Raw genomic sequence first — 27,806 nt, forward strand, 5'->3', positions numbered from 1 at the left:
CCATTGTGCGCCGCCTTCTTTTGCGGCCCCGGTGTGCCGAGGGGGGGCGTAATTGGCCGATTGGCCGCGGTCTGCTGCTGCATGCTGGGGCCATTTATATATATATAAAAAAAAAAGAAGCGCTGTGAATGGAGCCGACTCCTTCCAGCGGACGTCGCGCCCGGCGAATAAACGCTGAATAAACGTGCAGGAAATGTGAAAAGGATGAAACGTCCCCAAAGCGTCTTTGTGCCAGTGTGAAATCAGCCGCTTGAATGCAGAGAATCGCTCTTGTCATCTATTTTTTTTTCTCCACCTTTTGACTTTGTCTCACCTCTTTAGACGCTTTTCTCTGCTCTGGTGCTGACCCGCCTTTCAGATTCTTTTTTTTTTTTTTTTTTTTTTTAAACGTTGACCTTCACATCACACATGTAGAACATGGAGGGAAAAACAAGTGGATTTTCCTCATACTCATTATTTACATTTTAAGTCACATTTACTCTTCACCATTGCATTACTTCTCCCCTAACACCGTGGCGGGTCAATTTGACCCATATTTAAAGTTAAAAGTAGCTTTTCTGTATGAAACGTCTAGTCTAATGCATTACCATCAATTATTAAAAGTTTGTCCAATGAATGAGCATTGGATAATTGCCCCCCTGTTTTGTGCCGGGTCAGATTGACCCAAGTTTAAAGTTACAATTTGTTTAAAATTGTTGTTTTCGAGATTTTCTCCTGTAATACATTAATTCTCCTTGTCAATATTTAGTAACGCAAACTCCTTTCCAATGTGTGGAAGTTTCATTTATAAAGCCGATTGGGCGGGTCAAATTGACCCATGTTCAGACTTAAAATTTCTTAGTGCTTTTTTTTTTTTTACATCGAAGTTGTGAATTTACTTTTTCAGAGTAGTTTAGCAAAGGAAACGCCTCTGATGTGTGGAAGTTGATGTAAACAGCCAAGTTATGTTGCGGGTCAAATTGACCCATGTTTGAAAGTTTTTTTGTTTTTTTTTGTCAGTAATGGATTTTTATTTTTACTCCAGTAACATTATTTCAATGATCAGCAAAGCAAACTCCTGTCCAATATGTGGAGGTTGCTTATTAGCCTCATGTTACTGTATGTGGCGGGTCAAATTGACCCATTTTTAAAGCTAATATTTGTTGTAATTTTTTTCCGTTATGAAACTTCTGAATTCTGCCCACTCATTTGCATTAATACTACTTCTGAGTGTTTAACAAAAACAAAACTCATAACTCTCACATTATGTCGGGTCAAATTGACCCATGTTTTAAGCTAATAGTAAAAAGTTTGCGGTAAAAAGCATTTTTGTAGGAAGCTTGTAATTAGGTTCTTGTTCAAAAGTAGTGTTTCAATACAAATCCTCAACATTTACCTTAATTACCAGTCAGTGGGTCAGTTTGACCCTGAGCAGAAGATTTTTTTTTTTTTTTATAACATTACTCCATACTAAACGAAACAACACTGTGTCTGGATCTTTACAGTTTAGCATGTTACATTCTCATTTTCAACACATTTGCTGGTCAAACCTGGCCCGGGTCAAATTGACCCCGTAGCATGATTGCTGTTGCTGAGAAAGGAACAGAGCAGGAGGGTTATTGGCCTCCTAATTAAAGCCCACCCTCCTCTCAATGGGCTGGGAGGTCAAAGGCCGCTTACGGGGTGGCTGGTGGCCACGGGGCTTGGCCCTCTCGCTAATTGCTCTCCGATATGGAAACAATATCATAACACGGCTGGGGGAAAGCGCACTCTGCAACCTTAATGGGTTGTCAGGACCCTGCATGGCAGCGTTTACATTGTCCTGAAGCAGACTCCGAATTGCCGGAGTTGTTTAGATCAGACTTGGGAGTGTTTGTCGAAAGGCTAGACGAGACGCCGTAAATCCTCCCACAAGTGACTTGATAATAGATAAGGTCTGCAAACAGGCTTAGCCCAGCGCAAATACATCAAACGCAACCTTTTTCCGGGAGACGGTTCCACCTTTGATTTGGTCTGATTTTGAGTTCATTTTCCAATGGCATTCCAAGAAGTTTTTTTTTTTTTGGTCATCCTTCTTTAGCTTATTGTCACGTATTGACACCTTTGTGTCTTTGTAAAATAAAAACTATTGAATATTTTGAAACAGTTTTTACTTTTTCATTTTAGGAAAGTTCAACATCATCGTCTTCCTTTTAGGGAAGTACAAAATCCAAAGTGTCTTTTTGGAAAACGAAGCATCAATAGTGTTTTGTGCAGCCACAAATAAGATTTGATCTATTTATTCACACTGAGAGGCAGAAACTAAGAGAGCTGTACACAGGAACAGAGATCAATAATCCAGCAAACATCTTTCAGACAGCTTACATAGAGAATCAATCAATCTCATCATATGACATGAAATTCTCCGATTGGCTGTTGACAAATACATCACACAGTACTAAAGATTCCTGTCACCACACACATCACCGAGGTATCGTATAGTTCTGACATCATATAACACAAAACGAGTAGAAAACCTGATGATGGTTACATGAGACAAAAACATCACATGAAACAAAAACATCATTCAAACATCACTCCTTCATGACCCGAGTCATAACAAATAGTTTGTCTTCATTTTAAGAAAGTGAAGCATCAGTCATTTATTTTCTTTTTAGCAAAGTGCAACGTCAAAGGCTGGTCTTTAAAATACAACTTTCTTGATGAGAAAAGTTCAACGTCAAGTTCATCTTTTTTTTTTTTTATGAAATGACATCTTTTTACGAAAGCGAAACATTAACTCTTTTACTGCCACACGTTATCAAAACTAAAAACTTTGATAGGACAAAGGCTTTGATCGTTAACGAAAAGAGATACAATGCTTCCATCTGCTGGCCATAGTTAGAATATTTTTGATTCCACAACCCATTGACCAGACCAGGCAACTCTGCACTTGGACTTTGCACTGAGAAAAAATAAATAAATAAAAAACTTAGTTGACATCATTTAACGTTTATGGCGGCATACGTAGTGATTTTACTGATCGTTATGAAACGTTTTTGGCAATCAAAGAGTTAAGTTTGTCTTTTTTGGAAAGTGTAACTGTAATATTTTAGTTTGACTTCCTTTTAGGAAAGCTCAGCGTCAAAACGTTTTCTTCTTTAAGCAAAACCAATATTTGGCCCTCTTTTCTAAAAAATAAATAAATAAATAAATAAATAATAATAATAATAATGATAATGTGCAAATCAGTAGTTTGTCCTCGGTATAGAAAAGAGCACCATCAATAGTTTATCTTCTTCTTAGGAAAGTGATACATCATAAAAATTGAGCGAAGTCCTATTTTCCCCAAATGTTTTAGTCAATTTTACAAACTTCCAGGTTGCACTTTAACGGCAGCACAGAGCGTTCTATTCTAACGATTATTTTCTTGCGGTAATTGTGACTTCCTTTTACAGTTAATGTCTTGCTCCACAAGAGCGAGAGGCCTGGCTCGGGTTTAATGTGCCCAATTGTGCTCTTTTTTTTTTTTTTTCTGGGAGGCTAAAAAGGGAACAGTTTCTTATGTGTTAATTTTCCATTTTGTGGCCGCCGCCTTTGTGTCCCATCCCTCGCGCCTCCCCAAAACAGCGGCGCGGCCGACAAGACTCCTTTTCTCCTCCTTTCAACGCTCCTCTCTCGCCAGACCGCCTAGATTATGTTGCTAAGGAGATTTCTCCCTTTCTGCCCGTTCTCTCTTTTTGCCCTTTTTTCAACGTTCCCCCATTGATTGGGTGTTAATTTGTTTTGAATGCCCCTCGATGCCGGGGGAGGGGGGGCATGGGGGTCCACGGTGCGAGGCCAGTGGAGGAATTTGAGAAGCGGTGGCTCGATTGGGGAAGGGGGCGGGGCCGGGCTATAGGGCTCCGGGTCTAAAGAGAGGCACTCAAGTGAGAACTGAAGTGGTTTGCCGAGCTGAGGAAGCTTCTTTTCACGCCCTTGCTCCTTCACAGGTGCGCTGTCACTCTGAAGCGACGACCGAGCAAAACAAACGCCTCCTTGGGAAGACTTGATCAAAACCAGCAGAAACTTCCTGTTCTGTCACGGGTCAAACTGACCATTTAAATGGCAAAAAAAAATAATAAAAATGTGGATATCTGCTTCTTTCTGCTCAAATTCCCTTGCACGAGTTTGAGAAAGTTCAAATCCAGAAACTCACGTGGTTAGGGTTGTAAATTAGTGTTTCAAGCCAGAGTTAGCATTTCAAACAAGTGTTAATGTTTCAAATTAGGGTTTGCATTTCAAATAAGGGTTCTGGTTTTAAACGAGTGTTTCGAGTCAGGGTTAGGGCTTCAAAGTAGAGTGTTGAAGCACAGTTGGGTTTATTAACTCATTTACTCCCAAAAAACGTATAAATGCGTTCTATTTTAAATATTACCATGCTCCCAAAGACGTATTTATACTTTTTTTTATTTTTATTTTTTATTTTTTTAAATGCTAGAACATACACAGAAGGTTTTGATGCAGCCTCTGAACTAAAGAGAATGGTAATGGCAATGGTAGTTATAACAAAAACGGCCAGCAGGTGGCAGCAGAGTATAAGAGATCAACCAAGGCCATGTTGCAAAAAACTCTTTTCCCCACTGTTTTAAACAGATTTGTGTATAATGATGAAACTTAGCTATATTCTCATGCTAATTGCTGCCAAACGGAAACGGATAGAAATATACATTTTTTTCCTAATGAAAGAAGAGACTCTAATCTTTCTTTTGGTATGTTCCATGTTTTTATAGCAATAGAACACGATATTTTGTGGACCTTGCAAAATCAGTCAAAATCCAGTAAAACAGCGAAGGGGGTTGCTTCAGTCAAGATGGCTGGAAATCAACGAGTTAAATTGGTATTTAAAGTACAGTTAGGGTTTCAAGCCTGTCTTCGCGTTACAAATAAGAGTTAGAGCTTCATAGTAGCGTCTCAACCATTGGTTAGAGTTTCAAAGTAGGGTGTCAAGCCAGAGTGATGGTTTAAAACTTTGGATTTGAAGCACAGTTAAGTTTCAAGCCTGGGTTGGGGTTCCAAACAAGGGGTTAGGGTTTAAAAGGAGCGTTCTAAACAGGCTTAGTGTGTTGAAGTTGGGTTTTAAGCCAGCGTTAGCATTTCAAATGAGGTTTAGGGTCTCAATTAGGGTTTCGAATCAGGTTTGTTGTTAGGGTTTAAAATGAGGGTTTCAAGCCAGGGTTTTGGTTTCAAAGTAGTAGTAGTATGTTTAAAATTTAATATTTCGGGTTTCATATGAATGAAGTTAAGTCAGTTTTGGAGTTTCAAATACTAGTTATGTTTGAAAATGAGAGTTTCAAGTCTGGTTTAGGGTTTCAATTTTTTTTTTGTAAAGCACAGTTAGGATTTCAAAGTGGGCTAGAGTTCCAAATTGGGGTTTCAAGCCACAATTGGGATTTCAAGCAAGGATTAGGTTATCAAAGTAAGGTCTGAAGTCCGGGTTAGGGCTTCTATAGAGGCGTGCTTGGAAGAGCCCATCAAACACCTTTCGACACGCTCTCACATCTTGTCCAAAGTCTCGCAGAGAATGGAGGCCGTTCTTCACTTCCTGTCAGCATAATGGCAGGCGTCCCAATACTTTTGTCCCCCATGTCGTCTTCTCCGCCCACAAGGCCGCCATTGTGCGCGTGTTTGCTCATTAAAAGACTCGAGTAGCTTTCGTGCCATTATGTCGGGGATGTCACAGGTGACGGCCAGCTCAGTGTCAATTAAAGCTATTGGGCGCCGTGACCCCCGCTCCCTCCGCGTGACCCCCCCCACGTTTGCGACAAGGAGACAAACACTCCCAGCTGCTGAGCCTCTCAATGGCCTTCGACTGAAGGGGGCGGAGTGTCCCTTTCTGTAAGCGGCGGGCGGCGGGCCCTCGCCATCCACTTACGGCGGCGGCCGGTCACTTGAGACTTGTTGTGTCAGCGCACAACGACCATTCAAACCCGCGCCGACAACGTCCTCGTCAGAGATTCACACGCCGACTTGATGCTTTTGATCCAGACGGTCTCACCAGGTCCGAGACTTGATATGTTCGGATTTCAAATAATGTGTAAGGTTTGAAGCCCAGATTACGGTGACAAGCTTGGATTAGTGTTTCAAACAAGGGTTAACATTTCAAATTGGGAATTCAAGACTTGTTTACAATTTCAAAACTCAGAGTATCAAACAACGGTTAAGTCAAGGTTACAGTTTCCAAGTAGGGTTTCAAAACAGGGTTTCAAGCCAGGGTTGAGCATGTCAAGTAGGGTTTAAAGCATGAGTTAGGGTTTCACATAATGCTTTGAATCCAGTGTTTGGGTTTAAAACGACGGTTACAGGCTAAAACCAAGGTTGATGTTTCAAAGGGTTTGAAGTCAGGGTTGGGTTTTCAAACAAGGGCTACAGTTTCAAATTATTGTTTTAAACCGGTGTTAAGGTTTCAGAATAGGGTTTCAAGCCTTTGTTGGAGTTTCAAACAGAGGTTAATGTTATAACTTAGTGTTTCAAGCTAGAGTTAAAGTTTCAAGCCTCAGTTGACTTTTTCAATCAAGGGTTAGGGTTTTGGATCAGGGATAGGATCTCAAAGTAGGACTTTATGTTTGGGTTGGTGTTTCAATCAACTTTTATTTAAAATTGGTGCAAGCCTAGTTTAGGTTTTAGTTAAGGTTCTGAACCTGGCTTGGTATTTCTGTAAAGTTTTGAGGAAACGCTCTGAGTTTTTTTGATGGTCCAGCTATTGGGTCCTCTGTAAATCAGGATACGAGCGGCTTACTGCTACCTCAGTCGGTAACAGCTAACAGATGACACCTGCTTGCTCGTCTTCTTTGAGTCTTCGTCCGTTTGATCCTTTCGGGGGCCTGGCGCACATCGAAAAAAACGCAAAAAGTGAGCTAATGTGCGTCTTTGTCCACCGTGGGAGGGGAGAGCTTTCTTGTCGGCTCGGTACAAATCGGCAGACTGTGGCAGCATTCTGCCAGGACACGGGGAGGCAATGGGCAAGAGAAAGCTCCCAATCAGACATTGATTCGACCCGAGCTAATCCCCCATTGGTGCCAACGTGACCTTAAAGAATCGGCTTAGCGCAAGCTCGGTTAAACTGGACACGGTTTTCCATTTAAGTCGGCCCACCCCAATTTCGCCACCCACAAACGTCGGCCGCGGGAGAATTAAGACGCACATACATTCATAACACTTTCCATTACAGCGGGGGGCCGCCGGGTGGGGGATGTTTGCCCCACACGGCGATCAAGGGTAAACCAAGAGATTGAGTTTTTGATAGAATGATGGTGACAAGTGTACGGATCATCACTCCGCACAATAGACATTTCAAGTTTCTCTCAAAGCACGATATTAACTGTCACGCATTTTTATTAAACCCCGTCAGTGCTTTGAAGGCATTCTATTGTGGTTTTATCCGCAAATATTTTGGCGCGTCCTCGTCGCTGCATTTCGTGTGACGGGGACGTCTTTTGTCCTCGCCGCGTTCGCACAGACGCTTCTTCAAAAGCGCACATCTGACCTCCACATTGACACAAGCGTAGTGTGCTTGTGATGGTGATGATGATGCTGGCAAATAGCGCGTCCCGACCTGCTCTACCGGTGGTCCAATGTCCGACAGATAAAGGTCCAAGACATTTGGTCTCTCTATAATCCAATCAGAGGTGGCAAGTCCACGTCCAGAAAGTAACTCTGCCACAGTTTGGCTTTAGCCACAGGTGCTTCTACTCAAGATGAGCTCTGGAGCTTGTTAACCTTGGTATTAAGGTCAGGGTTTTTACTTTCTGGACCTGGATTTGCCACCTCTGGATCTAATACACTACTGTATCTCTTCCTACCATCTCGATGCTCTCTCCTATGGTCCTTACATTCGGTCTTATCCTACCGTCAAAACGTCTGTTTCTTCCTACCAATTAACCGGTATAGCTCTCTCGAGTTCCTTTCATTTTGTTTCTTCTAACTAGCTAACCTGTCTCTTCCAATGGTCCCAATGATGTCTCTTTCGAGTGTCTTATCTGTCTATTGCTAAGTGTTACCCTGATGGTCGGTCTCTTCAAAGATCTAATATCCAACTGTCCCTGTTTATCTCTACGTGGGTTCTTACCCATCTATCAATTTGTAGGGTCTATCGTATCGTCTTATGTTCCAGATCTTATGGCTCATCAAAAGATCTAAGACACTAGTGTCCTTGTCAGTCTAGAAAGCCCAATACAGTTGTCTTTATCACGACTAACCCGTTGGTCTCTTCATGTGATCGGACATCTAAGGGTTCAATACATCTGTCCAACCTTCCCATTTCCTCTTTGTGTCAAACATACATTATTTTTATTTTCTAGTGTCTAATCCGTTTGTCTAGTCCCTGCATCCAACCTGATGAAACATCCTCGTGTTTGACTTTTCTTTCTTTTCCAATGGTAGAACAAACCTGTCTGTGCCAAGCAATTAACCCGTCTGTCTCTTCCTTGTGTCCAACTCATCTGTAAGTTTCTAGTGTCTAGTATCTCTGGCCCCTGACACTCCAACACAACAGTCCCGAGCAGCCAACATTTGTGTCTCTCGCTTTAAAAGTCTGATGGTCCGTATCGTTGTAGCAACTGACTGTTCTGTCTTCCCAGAGTCCAGTCTTTACTGGAACCAACATCCTCGAGTTCAACCAACCTGTCACTTCGTAGGATCCAGTTTGTCTGTCTCTTCATCAACTAGTTCATCCTTCATTCTCGAGTCCAATGTGGTTTCCGATGGTCCAACACATCTAGCAACTGACTTCTCTGTCTTTTCCTTGCGTCCTAGTCATCGGTTAGTTTCTACTGTCTAATCAGCCTGTCACTTTGTATAACCCAACATCCTAACGTTCGCTCTGTTTGCCTCTTTGTATGGACTAGCACATGCTTAAAATAAACCCAAACCCTTCCCGTCATTGTACGACCCTGAAATCATTTGATGCGATTGGTTCTGTTTAGCTTGTCCGGAGTCCTAGTTTGCCTTCCACATGTCGCCCTTTAAAAAGCGTCTCTTGAGTAGAGCCGCATCTTGTCTTTGTTGGGAGAACAAAAAACAAATTGTCCTCTGCGGCGTGCCGGGTCTGGTGAGCTTTCGCTCGGCTGCGGCGCACGATTTCGCTGCTTCTGATTAGCCGGCCCGAAGAGCATCTGCTTCACATGGTGGGTCTGCACATGGGAGGATGAGGTTGTTTACATCGCTTGAATCACATGAGATTTACGGTGTCAAACTGTCGTTTTAAAATCTTTCTCAACTGTACAGGCAATATATTTGTACTTCAATACAAGAGTTGAATCAGTACTTTTCCACTTCTATTTTGAATGATTATATTGAAACATTTTACTACGGTCACAATGTGAGCTGTAATAAAGTAGTCGTGGTCTTCCTCCGCCACTTGCCGGGATCAGCGGCTAAACCAACAGCCCGAGATCTGGCCGCAAGCCAGGCCCCGGCAGATCTGGATCCCCACGATGAAGCTCATCCTCCTGAAACAGGCCGCGAGCACAATGGCGGCCGCTGACAAAAAAATAAATACAATAAAATACACTCGTCACCGTTCCACTTTCATTCAGACTTTTACTACTTGAAAATGACTCGCGTCGTCGTAAACGCACGCCTCCCTCGTACCGTCGGGGGCAAAAGGAAAAGCAGGAAGTAGTTGTAATTAGCTCAGTTCATAAATGCTGTTAGTTAACTTGCGGAAGTTGAAGAGAGATCGTTTGAACTCCAAAACAACAATACGCACTCACATGCTCAAAGTTGACTCGCTTTGACTTTTGACAGCAATTGCTTACTTTCTTTTGGGCGGTTTTCTTTCCTTCATTTTGCTCTACCTTTATTATTATTATTATTATTATTATTCCTTCTTTTGTCCTTTGATATCCTTTTATTATCTTTTGTTCTTCCCTTCTTTCTTTCCTTCTTTCTTTTTTGTTTTTCTTTCTTTCTTTCTTTCTTTCTTTCTTTCTTTCTCTTCCCCTTTATTTGTGTTATCTCCTATCATCCTTTTCCCCGTTTTCTTACTTTTTTCTTTCTTTCTTGCTTTCTTTCTTTCTTACCTTTTGTCCCTTCTTTTTCCTTCTACCCTTCCTTTTTTTCTTCTTTCCTTTTTTTCGCCCTCATTTAACCCTTTTTCCGTTTCTTTCCTTTATTTTACTTTCCCTTTTCCCTTTTATTCGTTTTTCTGTTATTTTTTCCCTTCTATTTTCCTTCTTTTCACCTTTCTGTCATATTTACATTCTTTATTTCCTTTTATTCCCTTTGTTCTTATCTTGTATTTTTCCTTTTGTAATTTCCTTTTTTTCCTTTCCTGCTTTCTTTCTTCCTTTCTCATTGCAACCGTTTTTCCACGTTCTTGTTTTCCCTCATCTTTTTACTTCCCTCCATCTTTCTTTTTTCGATTTTTTTTCTATTTTTACTACTATTGTTGGTTTTTTATTTTCTTTTTTTTCCTTGCTTTCTTTCCTTCTTTTTTAAATTCCTTTCCTTCTCCTTTTCCTTCTCTTTCTATCTATCCTTTCTTTCCTTATGTCTCTTTTCTTCCCCTCTTCTATTTTTCCTTTTGATTTCTTCCTTTCTTCTGTTCATCTTCTCATACTTTTCCCATTATTTTTTCTTCCTTTATTTTTTCTATCTTTACATTTTTCCTTCTTTCCTCCATTTTTTTCTCTCAAATTACAAGTTTTTCTTTACTTCTTTTTTCCCTTTATTTCCAATGTTCATTCTTTTGTCCTTCCCTTTCCGTTATTTTCTTTGCTTTCTTTTTTTTTTTTTAGTTTGGTCCATCTTGACCATCTTTTTTTTTTTTATTTTATTTTTATTTTACTTCCTTTTTTCTTCTTTCCTTCATCTGGCACACATGCATCCAAACATAAAAAGACAGGACTTGTGATGATGTCACTTCTGCTCTCATTTGAGTCTTTTTGCAGGTATAGGTGGCACCCAAATGACTTCACATTGGGGTGAGAGGGCCTTACCGCAGGGCCGCTTGTAATTCATTTTAGAGGTCATTTGTAGGTGACGAGCCAAACTGAATGGTGTTGTTGTGTTCTCATGTCCCTACTTCAAAGAAAAATGATGTCATTAATTTATTGGCGCCGTTTGAAGGCAGTTCCAATATAAATATTTTGAAAAATAAACAGCACACATGTACCGCATGTGTGGCATTCGTTGTTGCGCGCAGGTTTTGAGGCGCAAGGGAGCAAATGAGGCCGCTTACGACAGCACTCATCTTTCGAGACGCATCCACTCGGGGCCTCGTCTTGAGACGCTCTCTTGACGGCACACAAAGGTACAAGAGAGCCAATTACACCAAAATGCAATCATTGTTAGAAGAAGAAACAAAGTAGGGCAGAGGGGGAGCATGCCTGCATTTAAAGATTTGATTTGGAATGCAAACAAATGCACAGCAGTCAGTTTGTTTGAGATGAATCACTTTTGGTGGTGTTGTTTGTCGTCTGCAGGCAAACCAGAATGATTGAAAAGACAAACGCTGCCCTCTATCTGTGCCTGCAGAAAATTCAGGCTGACATTGTCACTCGAGTGGCTACTTGTTCATCACAAGTGAGGAGTTTTTAACATCTACATTTTTTTTAATACATTTGTATTGTCTAGTAGATTCCAGTATTACTCCATATGAATATTTGAGTATTCTAACTTTTAATTAAAATGGCACATTCATGCAAATTATTTTTCCTCTATATTTTCCCCCCATTTTTTTTCCATTATTCTTTTGTATATTTGAATCACAGCTTGAACTGTAGATGTATTTAAAAGAAAATATATATATATATATATAATATATATATATATATTTTTTTTTCTAAATCACTCATTTAAAAAAAGAATAGGTCTTAATTTGGGGGGGGGGGGGTGGAAATAAAACCAAATATTGCCAATACGAAAAGCTCTTTTTAGGTGCATAAATATGTTTTCAATGGCCATGTTTTATTATTCGTGGGTTGAAAGCAACTTTTTCATCTTTGCTTCCTGTGTTTTCATTGTTGCTGCTCATTGAATCGTTAAATGATTTCCTGCAGTGAGTGAGGAAAATGACCTCTCGCCATCTAATGACAATGTGATACTATCACTTTAATCCTTCGGGGGTGTACCTGGGGGCTCCTCACTGCACCCCCACCTCCGCTTCTTTCGCAGTAAAGACAACAGCCATTGTTGCCGCGTCACCGTCATTCGCATGTCGGCACCGTTTGATGTGCTTTTGTCAAACAAGAGAAATGTTTTAAATAGAGGGAGGGATTTAAAATCGGGATGTTGCTATCATGACGCAAGAGAAAAATCTGTGTGGCTGTCATGATCCAAAGCATACCACATCATACAACATGTGGGCCGACTCCTAATTAAAGCCGATACTGGGCAGTCATTATGACAACAACAAAAACAAATACTCGACATATTTGGTTTTTACATTTTGATCAGCAGTCTGGAACAGATGATAACTTTTGAACCTTTTGGTCAGCTTCTTTTGTGTACATTTTTTTTTCGTCTTTTTTTGCATGTTTTTGTCAGGATTTTACAAATTTTAGCCATTTTTGGACATTTTTCTCTTAGAATGATTTTTGTCAGGTTTTGAAATGTTTGTTTGTCCAGGTATCATTGTTTTTGTTGTTGGTTTTTTTTGTCCATTTTTTAAAAATGTTTTTCTTCCTTTCACCCCCCCCCCCCAAGTTGATTTTTTAGACATATTGTTACAAATGTGTCTTTTCTTTTTTTTGCTTTATTTTTGTATGCATTTTTGATAGTTTTTATTTGTTGTTTTTTGTTTTTTTAAGAGACAGCTCAGAATTGTTAATTCGGTAGTCTTACCGATTCAACGTCTTATCATAATTGCTCTCCCCTTTTTTTTTTTTTTTTTTTTTTTTTTTTATATATAAACGTGTGGGTGTGGACACATGCATTTTTGATAGTTTTTGCAATATTTTTTTTATGTCAACTAACAGTTTTTTTCTGCTTTCTTTAATTAATTAATTTATTTTTGTGGGGAGTCATTTTTTCCCCTGTTTGTGTCAGATTTCTATCAGTTTTGTCAGCATATTTTAGTCATTTTTTTTACCCACTGATTTTTACCCCTTATTTTGGTGAGGTTTTGACACATTTATGTCAATGTTTTGTCATTTTGTCTTTTTTTTTGTTGTCTTTTTTTTTTTTTTGCCTGATTTTTGTCAGTTTTTGTCAAATGTTTGCTTGTTTGCGTGTATGCGTGTGCGCATGTGTGTGTAAGCTGCCATGTTTTGTTTTTGGGCTCCGATGTTCTGCATTCCAAACATTTTAATGTCGGTTGGTGGCGGAGGGCGTACCCCCCCCCCCCCCCCCCCCCGCCCTCTGACACATCCATCCTACTGTACGTCTGCTCAAGTCATTAAATATAATTACTACTGAGGAATTTAGACAAAAGTTGTGCTTTGCCACCATCTTGTGGTATTTCTGTCCCAAGGAACTTTGTTGAAGTGGGTTGAGGAGTTCCATTTAGACGAAAGTAGGGCTTTGCTGTCATTCATAGGCAATTACAAACCTTTTGTGGGCGGTGTCAATTGCTCGCGGATTTTCGCTACACGCAGCAGCTTGGCCCCTCCCCCAAGCATTTTTTTTCACTCTACGAGAGCATTTCTTCGCATCTAATCCAAACTCTTGACTCAATTTGTAGTTGACACAGACGAAGAGATCCTTCTGCAAAAGAAAAGCATCCCTGTTGCAAAACGTCCAGATTCTTGTCATTTTTCCGCCGAGTGTCACAGCGCGTGGATGACGCTAAACAGGCTCCAGATGTCGGGGAGCCGAGTGCAGGATGGGGCCCCGGGGAGGGAGAGAAGCCAAGCGGGGGGGGGGCGCCCTTCCAGGACCTCACGAGGGGACTCGACGAACCGCCGGCTCCCATCCGTCTCCTTCTTTTTTTCCCCTCCTTCTTCTTCATGGAACTCGGTTTACTAGACGTGTGCATGTCGCACCGCCAGCAATCTGCCGATCGTTTCCGTTGGATGTGCGCCAACGTGGTGCAAAAGCCGACACTGGTCAGTTGTTACAGCAAAAACATGGTCACAATCCTGTACATGTACTAAGGCTTTTATTTGCTCTCTATTTATTACCTCTTGGTTCTGTTTTTAGAAAACATGGTATTTTATTTCATTTTTATGCTGATGACCGTCAGATCTATTTTCCCCTGGCCCAGAACATATATAAATATTTGTATTTCATGTAAATAAAATAAAATAATCAATTTTTTTTGTTAAATAAGTTTTGTATGTTTTACAGTGTTTTAAATTTCATTTATTTCAATGCATAAATCTGATCAGACCAATTTATTTTTGTCAATTTCTTTTACTTTTTTTTTTTTTTTTTTTTAATTTTTGCATAATGTGTTTAGTTGTTTTTTTGTTTTTTTCCCCCAGCTTTTTGGCAATGTTTTTGGCATAATAAATAAATTAATCAACTTATTCATTTGTTACTTTTGGGTCAGTTTTAGTCAGTTTTTGGTGTATTTTGCCAACATTTTGCTTAAAAAAAAAAAATACAAATGGGTTGGTCCATTTGTTCCTAATTATTTTTGCTATTTTTGTTTGTTTTGCTCCCCAATTGTAACATTTTTCTTTTTTCCTGCATTTTTTGGCCTTTTGTCTGTTTTCTTTTTCTATTATTTATTTATTTATTTATTTAACTTTGTACTCTTTTATTTATTCTTTTTTTTTTTGTAAGGTTTTGTCACATTTGTGCCCATTTCTTGTTAATTTTTGTTTTTTTCCACAGACATGCATATTGCTGGCATCTAGCTGAACCTTCCTATGTCACAATTTGGTACATTTCACATTTTTTCACAAGTCTATAATTATTGTTGATTCCATGTCTGTGGGTTTTATTTTTTTCCCAATATAGCCCAATCAAAAGCATTGAAAATGATTTGGACTCTTTGATAATGCAATGTTCATGATTGAACAAAGTAGTTGTTTTTTGGGGGTCTCCTGCAAAGTGATGATTTTGGTGGAATGAGGATTCCGCCCGACGCCAGTCATATGCTGGATAGAGACGAGATTGTCAGGCAAGTGCGTGCTCCGCTGCCACCTACAGACTCAACTCGCATGCACTCCAGCATTTTGCCGGCTTCTCCCAATTGCCAGTCATGAAGCAGCCGAGCGCTCCCTGCATCTCCCAATCTTTCTCACTCCTGATTGGCTGATTACCGAGCAGCCTCTGGCCTTTTCTCGATACTAAACTTCAGCAGCCCCCAGCACCCGCCACCTCAACACCAATTGTGCCTTCTTTTTTTTTAAAGGACTTCAATCAGAGCCGAGAAGCAGAACAATCACGACTTTCATCACTTGTTGGAAATTGGACTGGAAGTGGAAGCCCCGGTTGGTTTGTGCTTCTTTCAGCTGGAAAGTAAAAGATAAGAGCCTCCACTTTTGTCCTTTTGCTTCCCTTTCACGTAGGTGGTGCAGATGTGCCGTAGTCCAGCTCATGCGGTCGAACATGTAGTCGAGGGGTGTCCAAACTTTCTCTTCTGAGGGCCACATACAGAAAAATAGAAAGCTGCAAGGGCCATTTTGATTTTTTTTTTTAAGTTAACACGTTCATTGCCAGACCTGCGAAAAATGCATTTGACGTCTTTTTCCGTCAATAGCAGTGAATGAATGAGTTAAACATGGAAAAAATCAATGAAGCAATTATAAATTGTTGATATAATGTACAGTTACTTATTGAAAACTGATAATAGTGACCCCTGTGTGCCACTATAATAGATACGCCTCTCCACTGAGTAGCAGCTGATCCCAACTTGACATTCTGAACCACAACAAGAACAATCGGTTGTCAACTGACCACACTTAAGAATCATTAATCAAATGTGATGTTTTCACAAATTGGACCTTGACACTAAGAAACGAGTGGATGAAGCTGTTTATTTCTGGAACTGAATTCGTAGCTGCAAGTTTGTGTCTTTGCATAGCTAGAAATGTTTAATCCACCCTCTTTTTTTTTTTTTTTTTTTTTTTTAAACAGCATTGAAAAATTATTTTTAGTATTTGCTGCGGGCCTGATGTACTCAGTTGAGTCTGCTCCAATATAAGGAATATACTTGCATATATAAAATAATAATATGTAAAAAAAAAAAAAAAAAAAAATTAAGTTAACTCATTAAAAACCTTTGGCGTTATACTGCTAACATGAGACATTAGCAAGCTATGCTAACGAGACTAGCGGTGTGACGTTTGTCGTGATCTACCGTATTACCTGTGAATGATACTAATGATGAAGAACATTGACATGCTGACGCAAAGCCACTAAAGTCTCCAAGGAAGTTGATGTTTCTGCGAAGTTTCAGTCCAGATGTTCACAGAGGAGGGAGGAGGTGGAAAAGACAAATATTAGTCCAAAGGAAGACTCGGAAGAGATGCTTAAAAAAAATGAGGAAACTTACAGAAAGTTGGGGGTAAAAAAAAAGAAGATAGTTTAACAGTTGAACATGAAATTGGGTCCATAGGTTGCGCAAAAAAGTCTCAAGGATCCATGTCCCAAAAATGAACAGTAAGTCATCCATTTTGGTTTGACTCAGTCATTTTTCACTCAGTAGTGACCCCCTGAATCTTAGCCAATTTGCCCCAATCTAGAGCTGTCAAAATTAATCGACCAGTAATCGATTATTTCAAATTAATTGACTAATATTTTAATAATTGAGTAATTGTTTGGAGCCTTTTTTTTTTTTTCATTTAAAATAGTCCCAATTGTCATGACCGTGTTTGGCCTGCGTGTTATTCGGGGCCAGGTTATGTTCGGGTCATGACCGTGGGGTCAAGTGTCTGTTTTGAACTGATGTAAACAGCATCTAGTTTCAACGGGTAATACGCTATGTGATGTCAAGCTATGTGGCGTCAGGAATCTTTAATCTCGTTATCTAGTCAACAGCCAATCAGATAATTCCATGTCAGTCCTTTTACCCACATGTCTGGCCACAACCAATCAGATCGATTCACTGTCTATAGCAGCTGTCTGAGAAATGTGTGTTTTTGTCGGATTATTACCTCTGTTCCTCTGTGCAACTCTCGTTGTTTCTCGTCTAGTCAAGTTTGTTCCACGCCTCTCGATGTGATAAATAGTCTTATTTGTGTCTGTGTTTTTGGGATCCAACCCCAGATCACAACACAAATCCTCTGATTTCAGTATATCAACAGTAATTGTTCCCTGATTTCCATCATCCTTCATGGAAGGAGACTGATTAGCTTCTGTGTTTATTCATTTTTAGTTTGAAAACAATAACCGAACTGGTAACGTAGTGCAACATCAATCCCCCCTTTTTCAATCACTATATGAATACCAATTACAAATCACTGGTTAATAAACAGTAATCAGGGGGAAAAAAGCTTTTATAATACATTTTCGAGCAAAATTAAAATGAATATGATTAGTCGGTATATTCATCAATTCTAAAAATATTCGATAGTGACAGCACTGCCCCAATTAAAAGCCAGAAGGGCAACTGAATAGTATCAGAAGTGTCAAACAACCAAAGACGTGTTTTTCCGTGTGTTTCAAACAACAAAAAGGAAAAACATCAGAAAAAATGCTTGTGTAGTAAATGTCGTTTTTGTGCCCGTCTTCTTCCTCCCTTGATACTTTACGCAAATATTTAGCTTCTCTTAATAGGTCGAATAAAAGTGTTTGTCGAGAATCCCCGGCCCTTCACCGGGCAGGAAGAGCGAGAGGAAGCGCCCGGTATCATGTAAATATTTGAGACATCTGCGCGGCTGCCTCGGCAAAGATGAAGTGCTTCCTGAGATCAAGAACCCGGCGTCACCTTTCTGCTAAAGACGATCTCGTTGGGTTATCTTCGTATCATATCAGGACATCATTTAGCATGACGCCACCAATGAGATATTCGGGTCACAGTGGAAACAAAAAAAATATTGTGAGATCACCGACTGCTGACCTGGCATGCATATGACAACGTTTTTATCAAGACCCATCCTCAGTGTTACGTAAGATCTTGATGAATATTCCAGTTGTGTTTTCGGGTGGCACGCCGCTTCCTGCGTCCGTCTTTCTCGATCTCGGTCTTTCTTTCTGCTCTGTATACTGATGATATTTCAATGGCGCCGTTACATCATGTGGATCGCGGCCACGGCGCAGATAAAAGAGCCCGGCGAGTTCTGAACACGCACGCACGCGCACTTGTGTGCAGTGTGTCCCATGTGACTCACTGCTGCTCATTCGTAACCGTTCGCGCCGATGTGTGTGCAAACACTGACTCATCTTTGTTATTAATACTCAGCGCTGGTCAACAGTGTAGTCTGTTTTTTTTTCTTTCTTTCTTCATATATATATACAAAAAAAAACAAAGTTTGTCTGGTTTTAAAATGTATAATTAGAAACAAGTCCAAGTGTAACATTATATGTAAAGGAGTACAGATCATTTTAAAGAATAAATCAGTATTTACACATAACTGTCTTAATCTCCAAAATAGTATTCCCCCCCCCCCCCCCCCCCCCCCAATAATGTGTGAGAGCATTAGACTAGTGTACATTAGAGTGTTTGACTAGAAGGCGTAAGAATGTTTGACTAATATGAGCATTGGACTAACGTGTGAGAGCATTTGACTAATATGCATGAAAGTGTTTGACTTGTGTGTGTGTGTGAGAGTTTGATTAATTTTTGTGAGAGTGTTTGACTAGTATGTGTGTGAGAACATTTGACTGATGTGAGCATTTGTCTAAAGTGCGAGAGCATTTGACTAGTGTGTAAAAATGTCTAGTGACGAGTGAGTGTTTGACTGATGTGTGTAAGAGTGTCTGACTAGTTTGCATAAGAGTGTTTAGACTAGTGCATGTGAGAACGTTTGACTAGTGTGTGAGAACTTTGCACTAGTGTGCGTGTTTGACTAAAGTGTATGAGTGTTTGACTAAAGTGTGTGAGTTTGACTAAAGTACGTGTGAATGTCTGACTAATGTGTGAGAGTATTTGACAAGTGTGTGTGACATTTGACTAATGTGTGAGAGTCTTTCTTTTAAATGTGAGAGCGTTTGACTAGTGTGTGTGTTTGTGAGTCTTTCAGGTTTGTTTATGTGCGCATCTCAGTAAACGAACAAAAAAAAAAACATTCTAGAAATGTGAGAGGCTGTGAGTACTATGTGTGAGAGCTAATACCTGAATGATATTCCTAACACTAAAAAGATGATTCAAAGCCAGTTGTGCTGCTCTCATTGCTATTTTTTATTTTTTTGTCATTGTTTTATGTTAGCTTGTGTCCTCCCCACCTGCGCGACTTTCATGGAATTCCCCGTCGAAGTCTTCACGTCACGCGGCGAGCAAACTTCACTCGCTCGGCGACCGATCCATCATTTGCTCGCTCTCCCGTATTTCATGTCAGCGCTCACTTTGTCTCTGCCTCCTTCCCGCTTTGATTCTCCGCTCCGGGGCGACGAAGACGACTGATGGCGTTTGTCATTTCTTGTCGTTTTCTATTTATTTGGCCACACGACCTGTTTTGCAAATCATCTCTCATCCATCAAGTTGGCTGTTTTGTTATGTTTTTTTTGTCCAATCAGATTTAACCGTGTCATGTGTTACCGTGTCAATCTAATCAGTCGTGTGTTCATCCATCAGAGTCTGGTTTGGTGCCGCCACAAAAAAAGGATAAAATCCCACAGCAGCAGGCAATTGCTGGGAGGGAAGGACAAAGGTCAAAATTCTGTGGGACCCTCCACATCCTGGTCACCACCTCCATACCTCAGGTAGGCGCTTTGAACTATGCACACTAAAATCAGCAGACAATCATACATAATACAACGTAATATTTTTTTAGCTAAAAGACATTTTTCTCTATTTTATAGAGTTTTATTTATTGGGTGTGGGAAGCTATCCGTTTTTCGATATTCATCCATAAAGCAGCATTAATAGCAGCTGCATTAATAGAACGACGCTTCCAACACTTTGGACTTCCCTCCAGGTTAGACTGGAGCTGATGGATATGCATAACTGCTTTACATGATTCATACGTCACCCCCGGCGAGGACGTACGGCGCGCCGGCGAGTTTTCCACAAGCGCGAGCTTACGTTTCACTCGAAAAAACTCGGTGGCGAGCGTCCAAACGACATCTTTGATGTTTGGCGTTGCGTAACATTTGGCACTCATCAAAATGGCGGGCAGAAAAAATAAGGATGTGGAAAAGTTGACCTGGCACGGCATCAAAGGACGCGAGAGTGGACCAAACTGGGACAGATCGCGCTTGGATCTTGTGATCGTCAAACTCGAAAAGTTTTTGGACAACAGACATAAAATTGTCAAAACAAACTCACCTTAATTAGTATAATACTTTAACAGGTTCTATTTTATGAGAATTGCATTTTTTTTTTTATTCTAGAAAATAACTGCAAGAATAATCCTGTTTTTGAATTTTTTTGCTATTTACGAAAAAGTTCAATTTCAAGAAAAAAATAATTACAATCTTTCAGATTTTTTTTCCAGAAGAAAATAATCTTATGATGATTTTTATTTTGATTTTTTTACAAAAGTAGAACTTTAACAAGAATGTTATATTTCAAGTATATGCTGCAATATTTTGAGATTCTAAGTCTTAATTTCTCAAGAAATAACAACAATACGAGTGTCAGCATATTTCAAGAAAAAAAAGTTGACAATCTTATCAGATTTTTGTCGTCATATATCAAGCAAGGTTTATCTAGTTGTAGTATTTTGTGAAAGTTGCAATCTTATGAAAATAGTCATTAAGTCGGGATTTCCAGATATTTCCCCATCCAATTTTGCGAGAATAAACGTGATAATACGGAAAAAAAACAGAAAAAACTTGCATTTTTATGAGAATTAAGTGATTACAAGAATATGGCCGTAATTTTATGACAATAAAATTGAAATACTTTGGGGGGGAAAAGATGCGATCGTGCCAGTTTTTAGATATCGTTAAAAAAAAATTGTAATCTTATAAAGTCATAATATTTCAGCAAAAAAATGTCAAAATATTGCAAGGAAAGTTACGATGGAATCTGAATGTTTCAAGAAAAAAGTCAGAATCTTATGAAAAAGGCCAATTAAAAATAATTGTGTATTTTCTATTTTGTGTTTTTATTTTATAAGAATAATTGTCAAAATTTCTTGACAATTGTCAATTTTTGGAGTGGGAAATTGTGACGATGAAGATAAGTTTTTAAAGAAAAAAGATGCAATGTTAGCGATATAGTCAAAATAAGTTCAAGTCACAACTATAGTCTTGTACTTGTATTTTTTTTTTGTAGAATAAGTAGAAATTTTTATAATAACAGGTAAAATGTGAGTAGCAAGTCAAAAGCATCCAGTCAGATTATTCAGATTAGTAACTAGTTAGCGTAATTTGTTACGTCATTTTAAACTTACTGTTCCTCGCTCACTATTAGCGGTAGCATGTCAAGGCGTAAATTATGAACATTTGACTGCCGTTGAAAATGCTCACGCTTCCACCCAGGTCAGCGTCAGCGCTCGACTAAAGGTGGGAAAAAAAAAAAAGTCTTGGGTAAGGGACGGTAGCGTCTGGGTAGAAAATGACCCGATCCGTTGGGCGCGGCGACGTAATGGCGCCCGACAGCTTGTCAATTTCATTCACCAAGGCGACTTTGAGGTTAACAGTTGCAATTAGGTCGGACACGCTTTCGGATGAAGGCGAGCGGCGAGGTGAGCCGCGATCTATCACGAGGGGATGTGTAATTAAGGCGCTCAGCCAGCTCCATGCGGCTAGCTAGAGTGTGGAGAACTGCGCACACATTTCACCATTTGCTTCATTACAATTTTGAAGAGCAATATTTTCTTTGCAGGTTCAATCAATATAATCTGTATAACTAATGAAAATTTGATGTTGGAAGCGCTCTACTTTAATGTGGTTCTAGCCACAAGTCTGTGAAAAGTGTACTCGATCCACGATTAGGTAGCAATCTTACCGTTAGCTTAGCAATTAGCATGGCGTCTCCGTCTTCTTTTAATTACTCCTCGTCATCCCTTCATGAGAAGTGTAAGCTTAAAGCTAAACGTGTTTAGCCGCACTAAGCACGTAGCTAGCTAGCTTGTGCGACGTAGCTCTGAGCTAGCTGGTGCGATGTAGCGCTGACCTAGCTAGCCTCGGCCGCTTATGTCCCTCATGTAGGTGACATAAGCGTGTTAATGTACATCTGTGATTGTCAGGTTTGGTTTAATACATCAGTGTGATTTAATAAGGTGTAAAACTTTGACTTAAAAACTTTAATGCAAAACTGCTTATTCCGCTTATTCCGAGCCTTAAGACGTGTATATATGGGTGATAAATAAAAAGTAGTGTATATCTACTGTGGTGCAGGGATTAAGGTCATGTTTTTGATGTCACCGCGATAGCGAGACCTGAGATTACTGACATTCTTATCTAAAGCTCAACGCCAGCAGCAGCTTGCTCCCAACAGAGTTTGCTGGAGCGTGGTCACACGTTTTATTTTATTTCTATTTATTTATTTATTTTTTGTCAGGCAAAAGTAGCCACAGGGAGCTAACCTTAAAAATTCAAAACATGGATGTTTCAAGTAAGGACAATCACGCAGCCGCCTTGAATGATGCTTTGTTGGTTAAAAGAATGCATTTGTTCTGGAAAAAATATATATTACATTTTAAAAAATATATATATATAATTTGTCTATTATTTTAAAAATGTTTTTTTTCCGGTCGAAAAAAAGGTCACTTTTTTTCAGAATGTTTTCAATTATTAAAAAAAAAAAAAAAAAAAATGTAATCATTAAAAATAACTTCTATTTTTAAAAGCAATTATAAATATACATTTCCCCTCATGAAAGTAACAAATTTATGTACTTAAAAAAATCCTCAACAAATATTTTCTTTCCGAATGTCTTAAAAAAAAATCCATACCCCGCTTGGCCAAAAAATAAAAAAAATTAAAAAAATCCTCATCAATTTTCCTTTTAATTAGATTACGTGCAATTTCTGGAGAAATTGCGTGGGAATGCCGAAAGCTGAATGCTAATAGGTGAATGCTAAGATTTGAATGTATGTGGAATGCTTATGAAGTAAATTGAGAGATAAATTATGAAATAATAACCTCCTGGTTACTGGCCAATGCGCTTTAGCAACTGTGCCACCGAGCAGTATCGGACACCTGGTAATGATGATAAGTTATATGGCTGGAAGTGGGCGTGGAAAGTGATACTTCGAAAAAGTTCAATGTCTGTCCCATTGAAAATGAATGGAGAAAAGTTGATATTAACACATTCATTGCCAAAGCAGCAAAAAATGCATCATTTGACGTCTTTTTCCGTCAATGGCAGTGAATGAGTTAAATGTTAAATTGTACAAATACTGTAAGTAATGTGGAATCAGATGATATATACCTCGGGAGGCGTGGATTTTTGAAGCCAGTTGAAATTTGAACAATGTAAATTGGAAGAATTATGTGGGAGTTGTTGGGAATGCTTCAGCATTCCCACAATTAATCTTCAAATGGATGTTATTGCGTGCCCTGTAGAAAGGTGAAGGTCAACTTTCTTAGGCTTATTATACTGAGCAGTTAGAACTTTGGTAACACACCATTTCTACCCATCTGCTACCTCCGCTAACTGTTTGGGTGTCTAAGTTGTACTACTGTGCAATTCCAAAGGTGGCAAACCGGCGTGCCCTGAATTAAAAGTCAACAACCAGCGAGAACAAGGTGTTCTTTTCGCGCTCGCTCTCGCTCTGTCTGGGTGATGAGAAGCGTGCAGGAAGGCGATAAACAGCCCCCTGGTGCGAAGCATCGATCGCTCGGGGCTGAAGAGCTTCATGGCAGCCCGCCCCTTAAAGTCAGAACACGGCAGGAGCTCTCTCATCCGATGGAGGAGGTTTGAGACGGCTGCACCGAACAAGAAGTTGAGGTGAAAGCAGGGACATGAGAACGAGGCCAAAAAACAAGAAACGCAACTTTTGGCGCTCTTGTCAGGAAGATCTAGATTACAAGGCAGTAAATTAGATTATTTTTTTTTCACACACAAAAAAATGGTTGTAAAAATTACAATAACTTCTTGAGGATAACACGTTTTTTTTTGTTTAAAAAAAAAAATATTAAAAATTAGAAAATTATGTAAATTTGTCACATTGTCTAAACATCTCGTTTTCCCCGCTTTTCAGAATTACAGCTTTTTACCACAAAAAAATCAGAAGAAAAAAATAAATAAATACAATTAAGTTTTTACTTTTTCAGGGTTAGAGCAGAATTCAAGTTAGTGTATTTTTCCCCTCAAACTTTTTTTTTTTTTTTAATAATTATTAATATTCTTCCTCATAAAATCTTTTTAGAAAGGTGTTGCTATAAAAAAAAAAATGCTAGTCCAAATTATTTATTTTTTAAACAAATAGGAAGGTTTTTATCTTTAAATCTTAAGCTTTTTTTTATTTTTTTTAGAAAATCATAAAAAAATTGTGTTCCCAATACAAGTCTTTTAAATCTCTAAAATGTACTTTTATTTTTATTGAAACATGATCATTTGTAATCTAAAATTATTTAAGTCGAATATTTTTTCTAATGAAACCATTTTTTAATTCTGTTATCAAATCATGACATTTAACCCAAACCAAGATACATTTTTAATGTCAAGATTGTTGTTCCTCATTAAAGTAAGATTTTTTTTTTTAAACGGTTTTTACAATTTTACAATAAATAATTTGTGCTCATATTACAATTTGAAAAAATGTTCACAAAAATATAACTTTTTCCAGAAAATTTCTTTACCTTTAATTTAAAAAAAATATATATTTTATGACATAACTTGTGTTCATCAAAAAATAGTTTTCATGACAAAAAATTACAACTTTACTAAAAATATGTATACATGAGTTTCCCTCATGGTAACTAATGATTTTTTTTTTTTTTGCACGTTTTGATTGGGGATTGTATTTTTTCCTTTTCACCTTTCAATCACGAGGTCACCCCCGAGACCCCCCCCCCCCCCCCCTTGTTGAATTACAAATGGTACAGTCGCATTTTTAAAAGTAGCATGTGATTATGAAATAAATTCTCCCTCTTTAAACGTACTTTTCCTTCCTACCAAATTTACAGTCGCAAACAGACACAAGACACTGCCCCCCCTTTTGCTACTGTGGGAACAGAAATGACCTTTGACCCGGGCCCTCGCCGCCGCCCGTCTCATCCTCTCGGCGTGCGGCCCCGTCACAAACGCTCACCTTGGCCACGACGGGCCCGTGATGGATGGTCGCCCCCCCCCATTTTCGCCCTGCGGGTCGACCCGCGGGTCAGCGGGCGCCGCCGCGAACTCTGCCGCGTGACCTCCGTGTTTACGTAGATGCGACGGCATGGAGGCGTCACGCTCATTAATACGGATCATGTTTACGTCTGTTTACTTTAGCAAGGATGCACGATTTTTTTTTTTTTTCAACAAAAGTGACTAAACTGTCTGGTGTCAGTTTCTCATTTATTGTGTTTTTCACATATCCTAATAGTGATATTATAAATAGTTTATATCCCGAGGAATCATCATGTTAGCTGATTTAAATTGCATGTGGACGGAATACATTATTCAAAGTAAGACTTGTCTCCATTGTGCGGCTGGATATTGCTTAGCAACCGCAACCGACTGCTAATGTTCCATTTGAAGGACGGCTCACCATGAAAAGGCCTTTTTATTTTACTTTTTCGTTTTAAATGAAAGAACCCAACCAAAATGGATTTTTTAGTATTCCGCCGTGTAATGCGACCTCACGGGGTCGCATTGCGGCGCGACATCATCGTCTTCAACGTGAGCTCTGACCTGTACGTGGTGATGCATACTTCTATACATAATACATGTACACTCTACATGTGGTTTAGTTTGAAGTTCTGTCTACAGCAGAAGGGGATGAAAAGATACATTTGTCATCATGATGGCAACAAACTCAAATGCTGTATGAAATGAAAATGCTTATTGGGGACAATATTAGGTACACCTGAAGTTTTGCAGCAAAAAAAAAAACAACTTTTTTTTTTTCTTTAAAATATAACTAACCTAAAATTGTTTTTCAAATTATTTTGTGTCTGTGTATGACGCATTTTATTTGGCTTTTTACATTTTTAGCCACCCCAAATTATTATTATTAGTTTTCTTCAAAAAATAATTTTTTGGGCAAAAATACATTTTACTCATCAGGTTTCTTATCTTTCTAAAACTTTTTTTTTCTTCTTAAAAGTTGTTTTGGTCTGTTGTTGGCCTCAAAATATTTTTTGCACATAAAAAAAAAATCTTTAAAAAAAACGTTCTTATAAAATGAGCATATAAAAAACATTTTAAAAATAGATTTTACTCTTTACTTAAGTTACTTTACTTTAAGTTTTTCTTAATATTTTTGTCTGTTGTATGATGCATCTAGCTTCAAAATACTGTTTTTTTTTTCTTAATAGAATTTTGAGCTTTTACCCTAAGTATTACTCTTTTGCTCATATTTATTTATTTTTTTTAGAATTTTTTGTTGTTTTCTCTTAAATTTTAATTGTAAAATAATGAATTTCATTTTACCCTTAAATGTTTCTTTCCCCTTTTTGCTGAAGTGTTTTCTTTTCATTTTTTATTTTTAATTTTCCTGCGATTGCCTACTGCACAAAGCCAGCTGAGATAGGCTCCAGCACCCCCCGCGACCCTTGTGAGGAATAAGCGGTTAGGAAAATGGATGGATGGATGGATTTTTAATTTTTCCCTTTGAGTGTCATGTAGGTGACGCTAATACTCATAAAATTAATGTATTTTTTTCCCCCGCTCATATTGAATTTCTACTTTTTCCATCCATCCATCCATCCATCAATTTTCTTAACCACTTGCTCCTCAGAAGGGTTGTAGGGGTTGCTGGAGCCTATCCCAACTACTTTTTCCAAAAAAAAAAAAAAGATTTCTTTTCATAATAAAAACGACCCAATTGACTTGCAGTTAATGTTATGGATTGCGTCTCCGTGTATGAATCAATGTGCTTTCTCATGTCTGCACTAAAAGCTTCATTCATTGAACTTTGCCTCTTTTATTTTATTGTTCCTGCAGACAGTCACAAAGAGCACATAAATGGATTTTTACTGCATGTGGAGCTTTTTACAAGGCTCCAATGACGTACTATTTATTTACCTGCCTCTCTGCTTACATCCCATAAGCAAAATTGCCTTCTTTTTTTTTGTAAAGAGATGGACTTCCACTTGCCTTTGTGTGATTCGATTATGAGGACGTGAGAGGACAGACGATGCCGATTGTGCTTCAGATGTGGTTTGAAGCCTGTCCGGCTTGCCAGGGTCCGTCTGGCAGGGTTCAAAGTTCACATATCGAGCCATATGTGGCCACGTTTGTACATCACGGCGGGGGGGTCGGGGAGAGAACGTCATGTGTTAACAAAAACCATTTGTCCTGTTTACGTATGTTGCGTTCTTTTCTGGTTTGTTTCGCCAGACGGCTGCTGGCCTTTGAAATGATTGCGGTGCCCAACTTATGAGTCTTTCGAGATGTTTTTTTTTTTTTTTTTTGAGTCTTTCGAGATTTTTTTTTTTTTTTTTTTTGCATTGTGTGGAAGGCAACCCCCAATATTTGCTTTTTAATTTTTTAATAGGAAATTATAGATGGTTTATCAGCATTTTTTCAAGATTTTAAATAAAAAAAAAAAGTTAAAATTAAATATTAAAAAAAGTCAAAATAAAATAAAAACTAATACTAAATTAATATGAAAAAAATAAAATGAAGCATAAACGATAGCAACCCCCAATATTTTTTTATTTATTTTTAATAGGAAATTATAGATGGTTTATCAGCATTTTTTCAAGATTTTCTTTTTCCATTCATCCTTTTTCAATGCTTTTATAACGTACGTCAATTATATGCAGATTTA

The 27,806-nt window shown here is 38.7% G+C and overlaps 1 protein-coding gene across 8 annotated transcripts in view; it reads left to right on the plus strand.

Moving 5' to 3' along the window:
* Nucleotides 1-27,806, plus strand: part of LOC144026660 (uncharacterized) — a 144,050-nt gene that overhangs the window by 114,717 nt on the left and 1,527 nt on the right. For 5 of the 8 annotated variants that reach the window (XR_013285256.1, XR_013285255.1, XR_013285252.1 and 2 more), the window contains one exon: nt 19,565-19,692. Coding sequence is in view for 2 of the 8 variants with exons in the window: in XM_077533531.1 (XP_077389657.1) it covers nt 11,424-11,523; nt 19,565-19,692 (228 nt within the window). In the remaining 6 variants the exon portion in view is untranslated. Of the gene's footprint in view, nt 1-11,423; nt 11,524-19,564; nt 19,693-27,806 lie in introns of all 8 variants that reach the window. The other 3 variants (XR_013285253.1, XM_077533531.1, XM_077533532.1) reach the window with 1 other exon arrangement.

This window comes from Festucalex cinctus, chromosome 10, assembly GCF_051991245.1.
Source record: "Festucalex cinctus isolate MCC-2025b chromosome 10, RoL_Fcin_1.0, whole genome shotgun sequence".
Taxonomy (NCBI): Eukaryota; Metazoa; Chordata; class Actinopteri; order Syngnathiformes; family Syngnathidae; genus Festucalex; species Festucalex cinctus.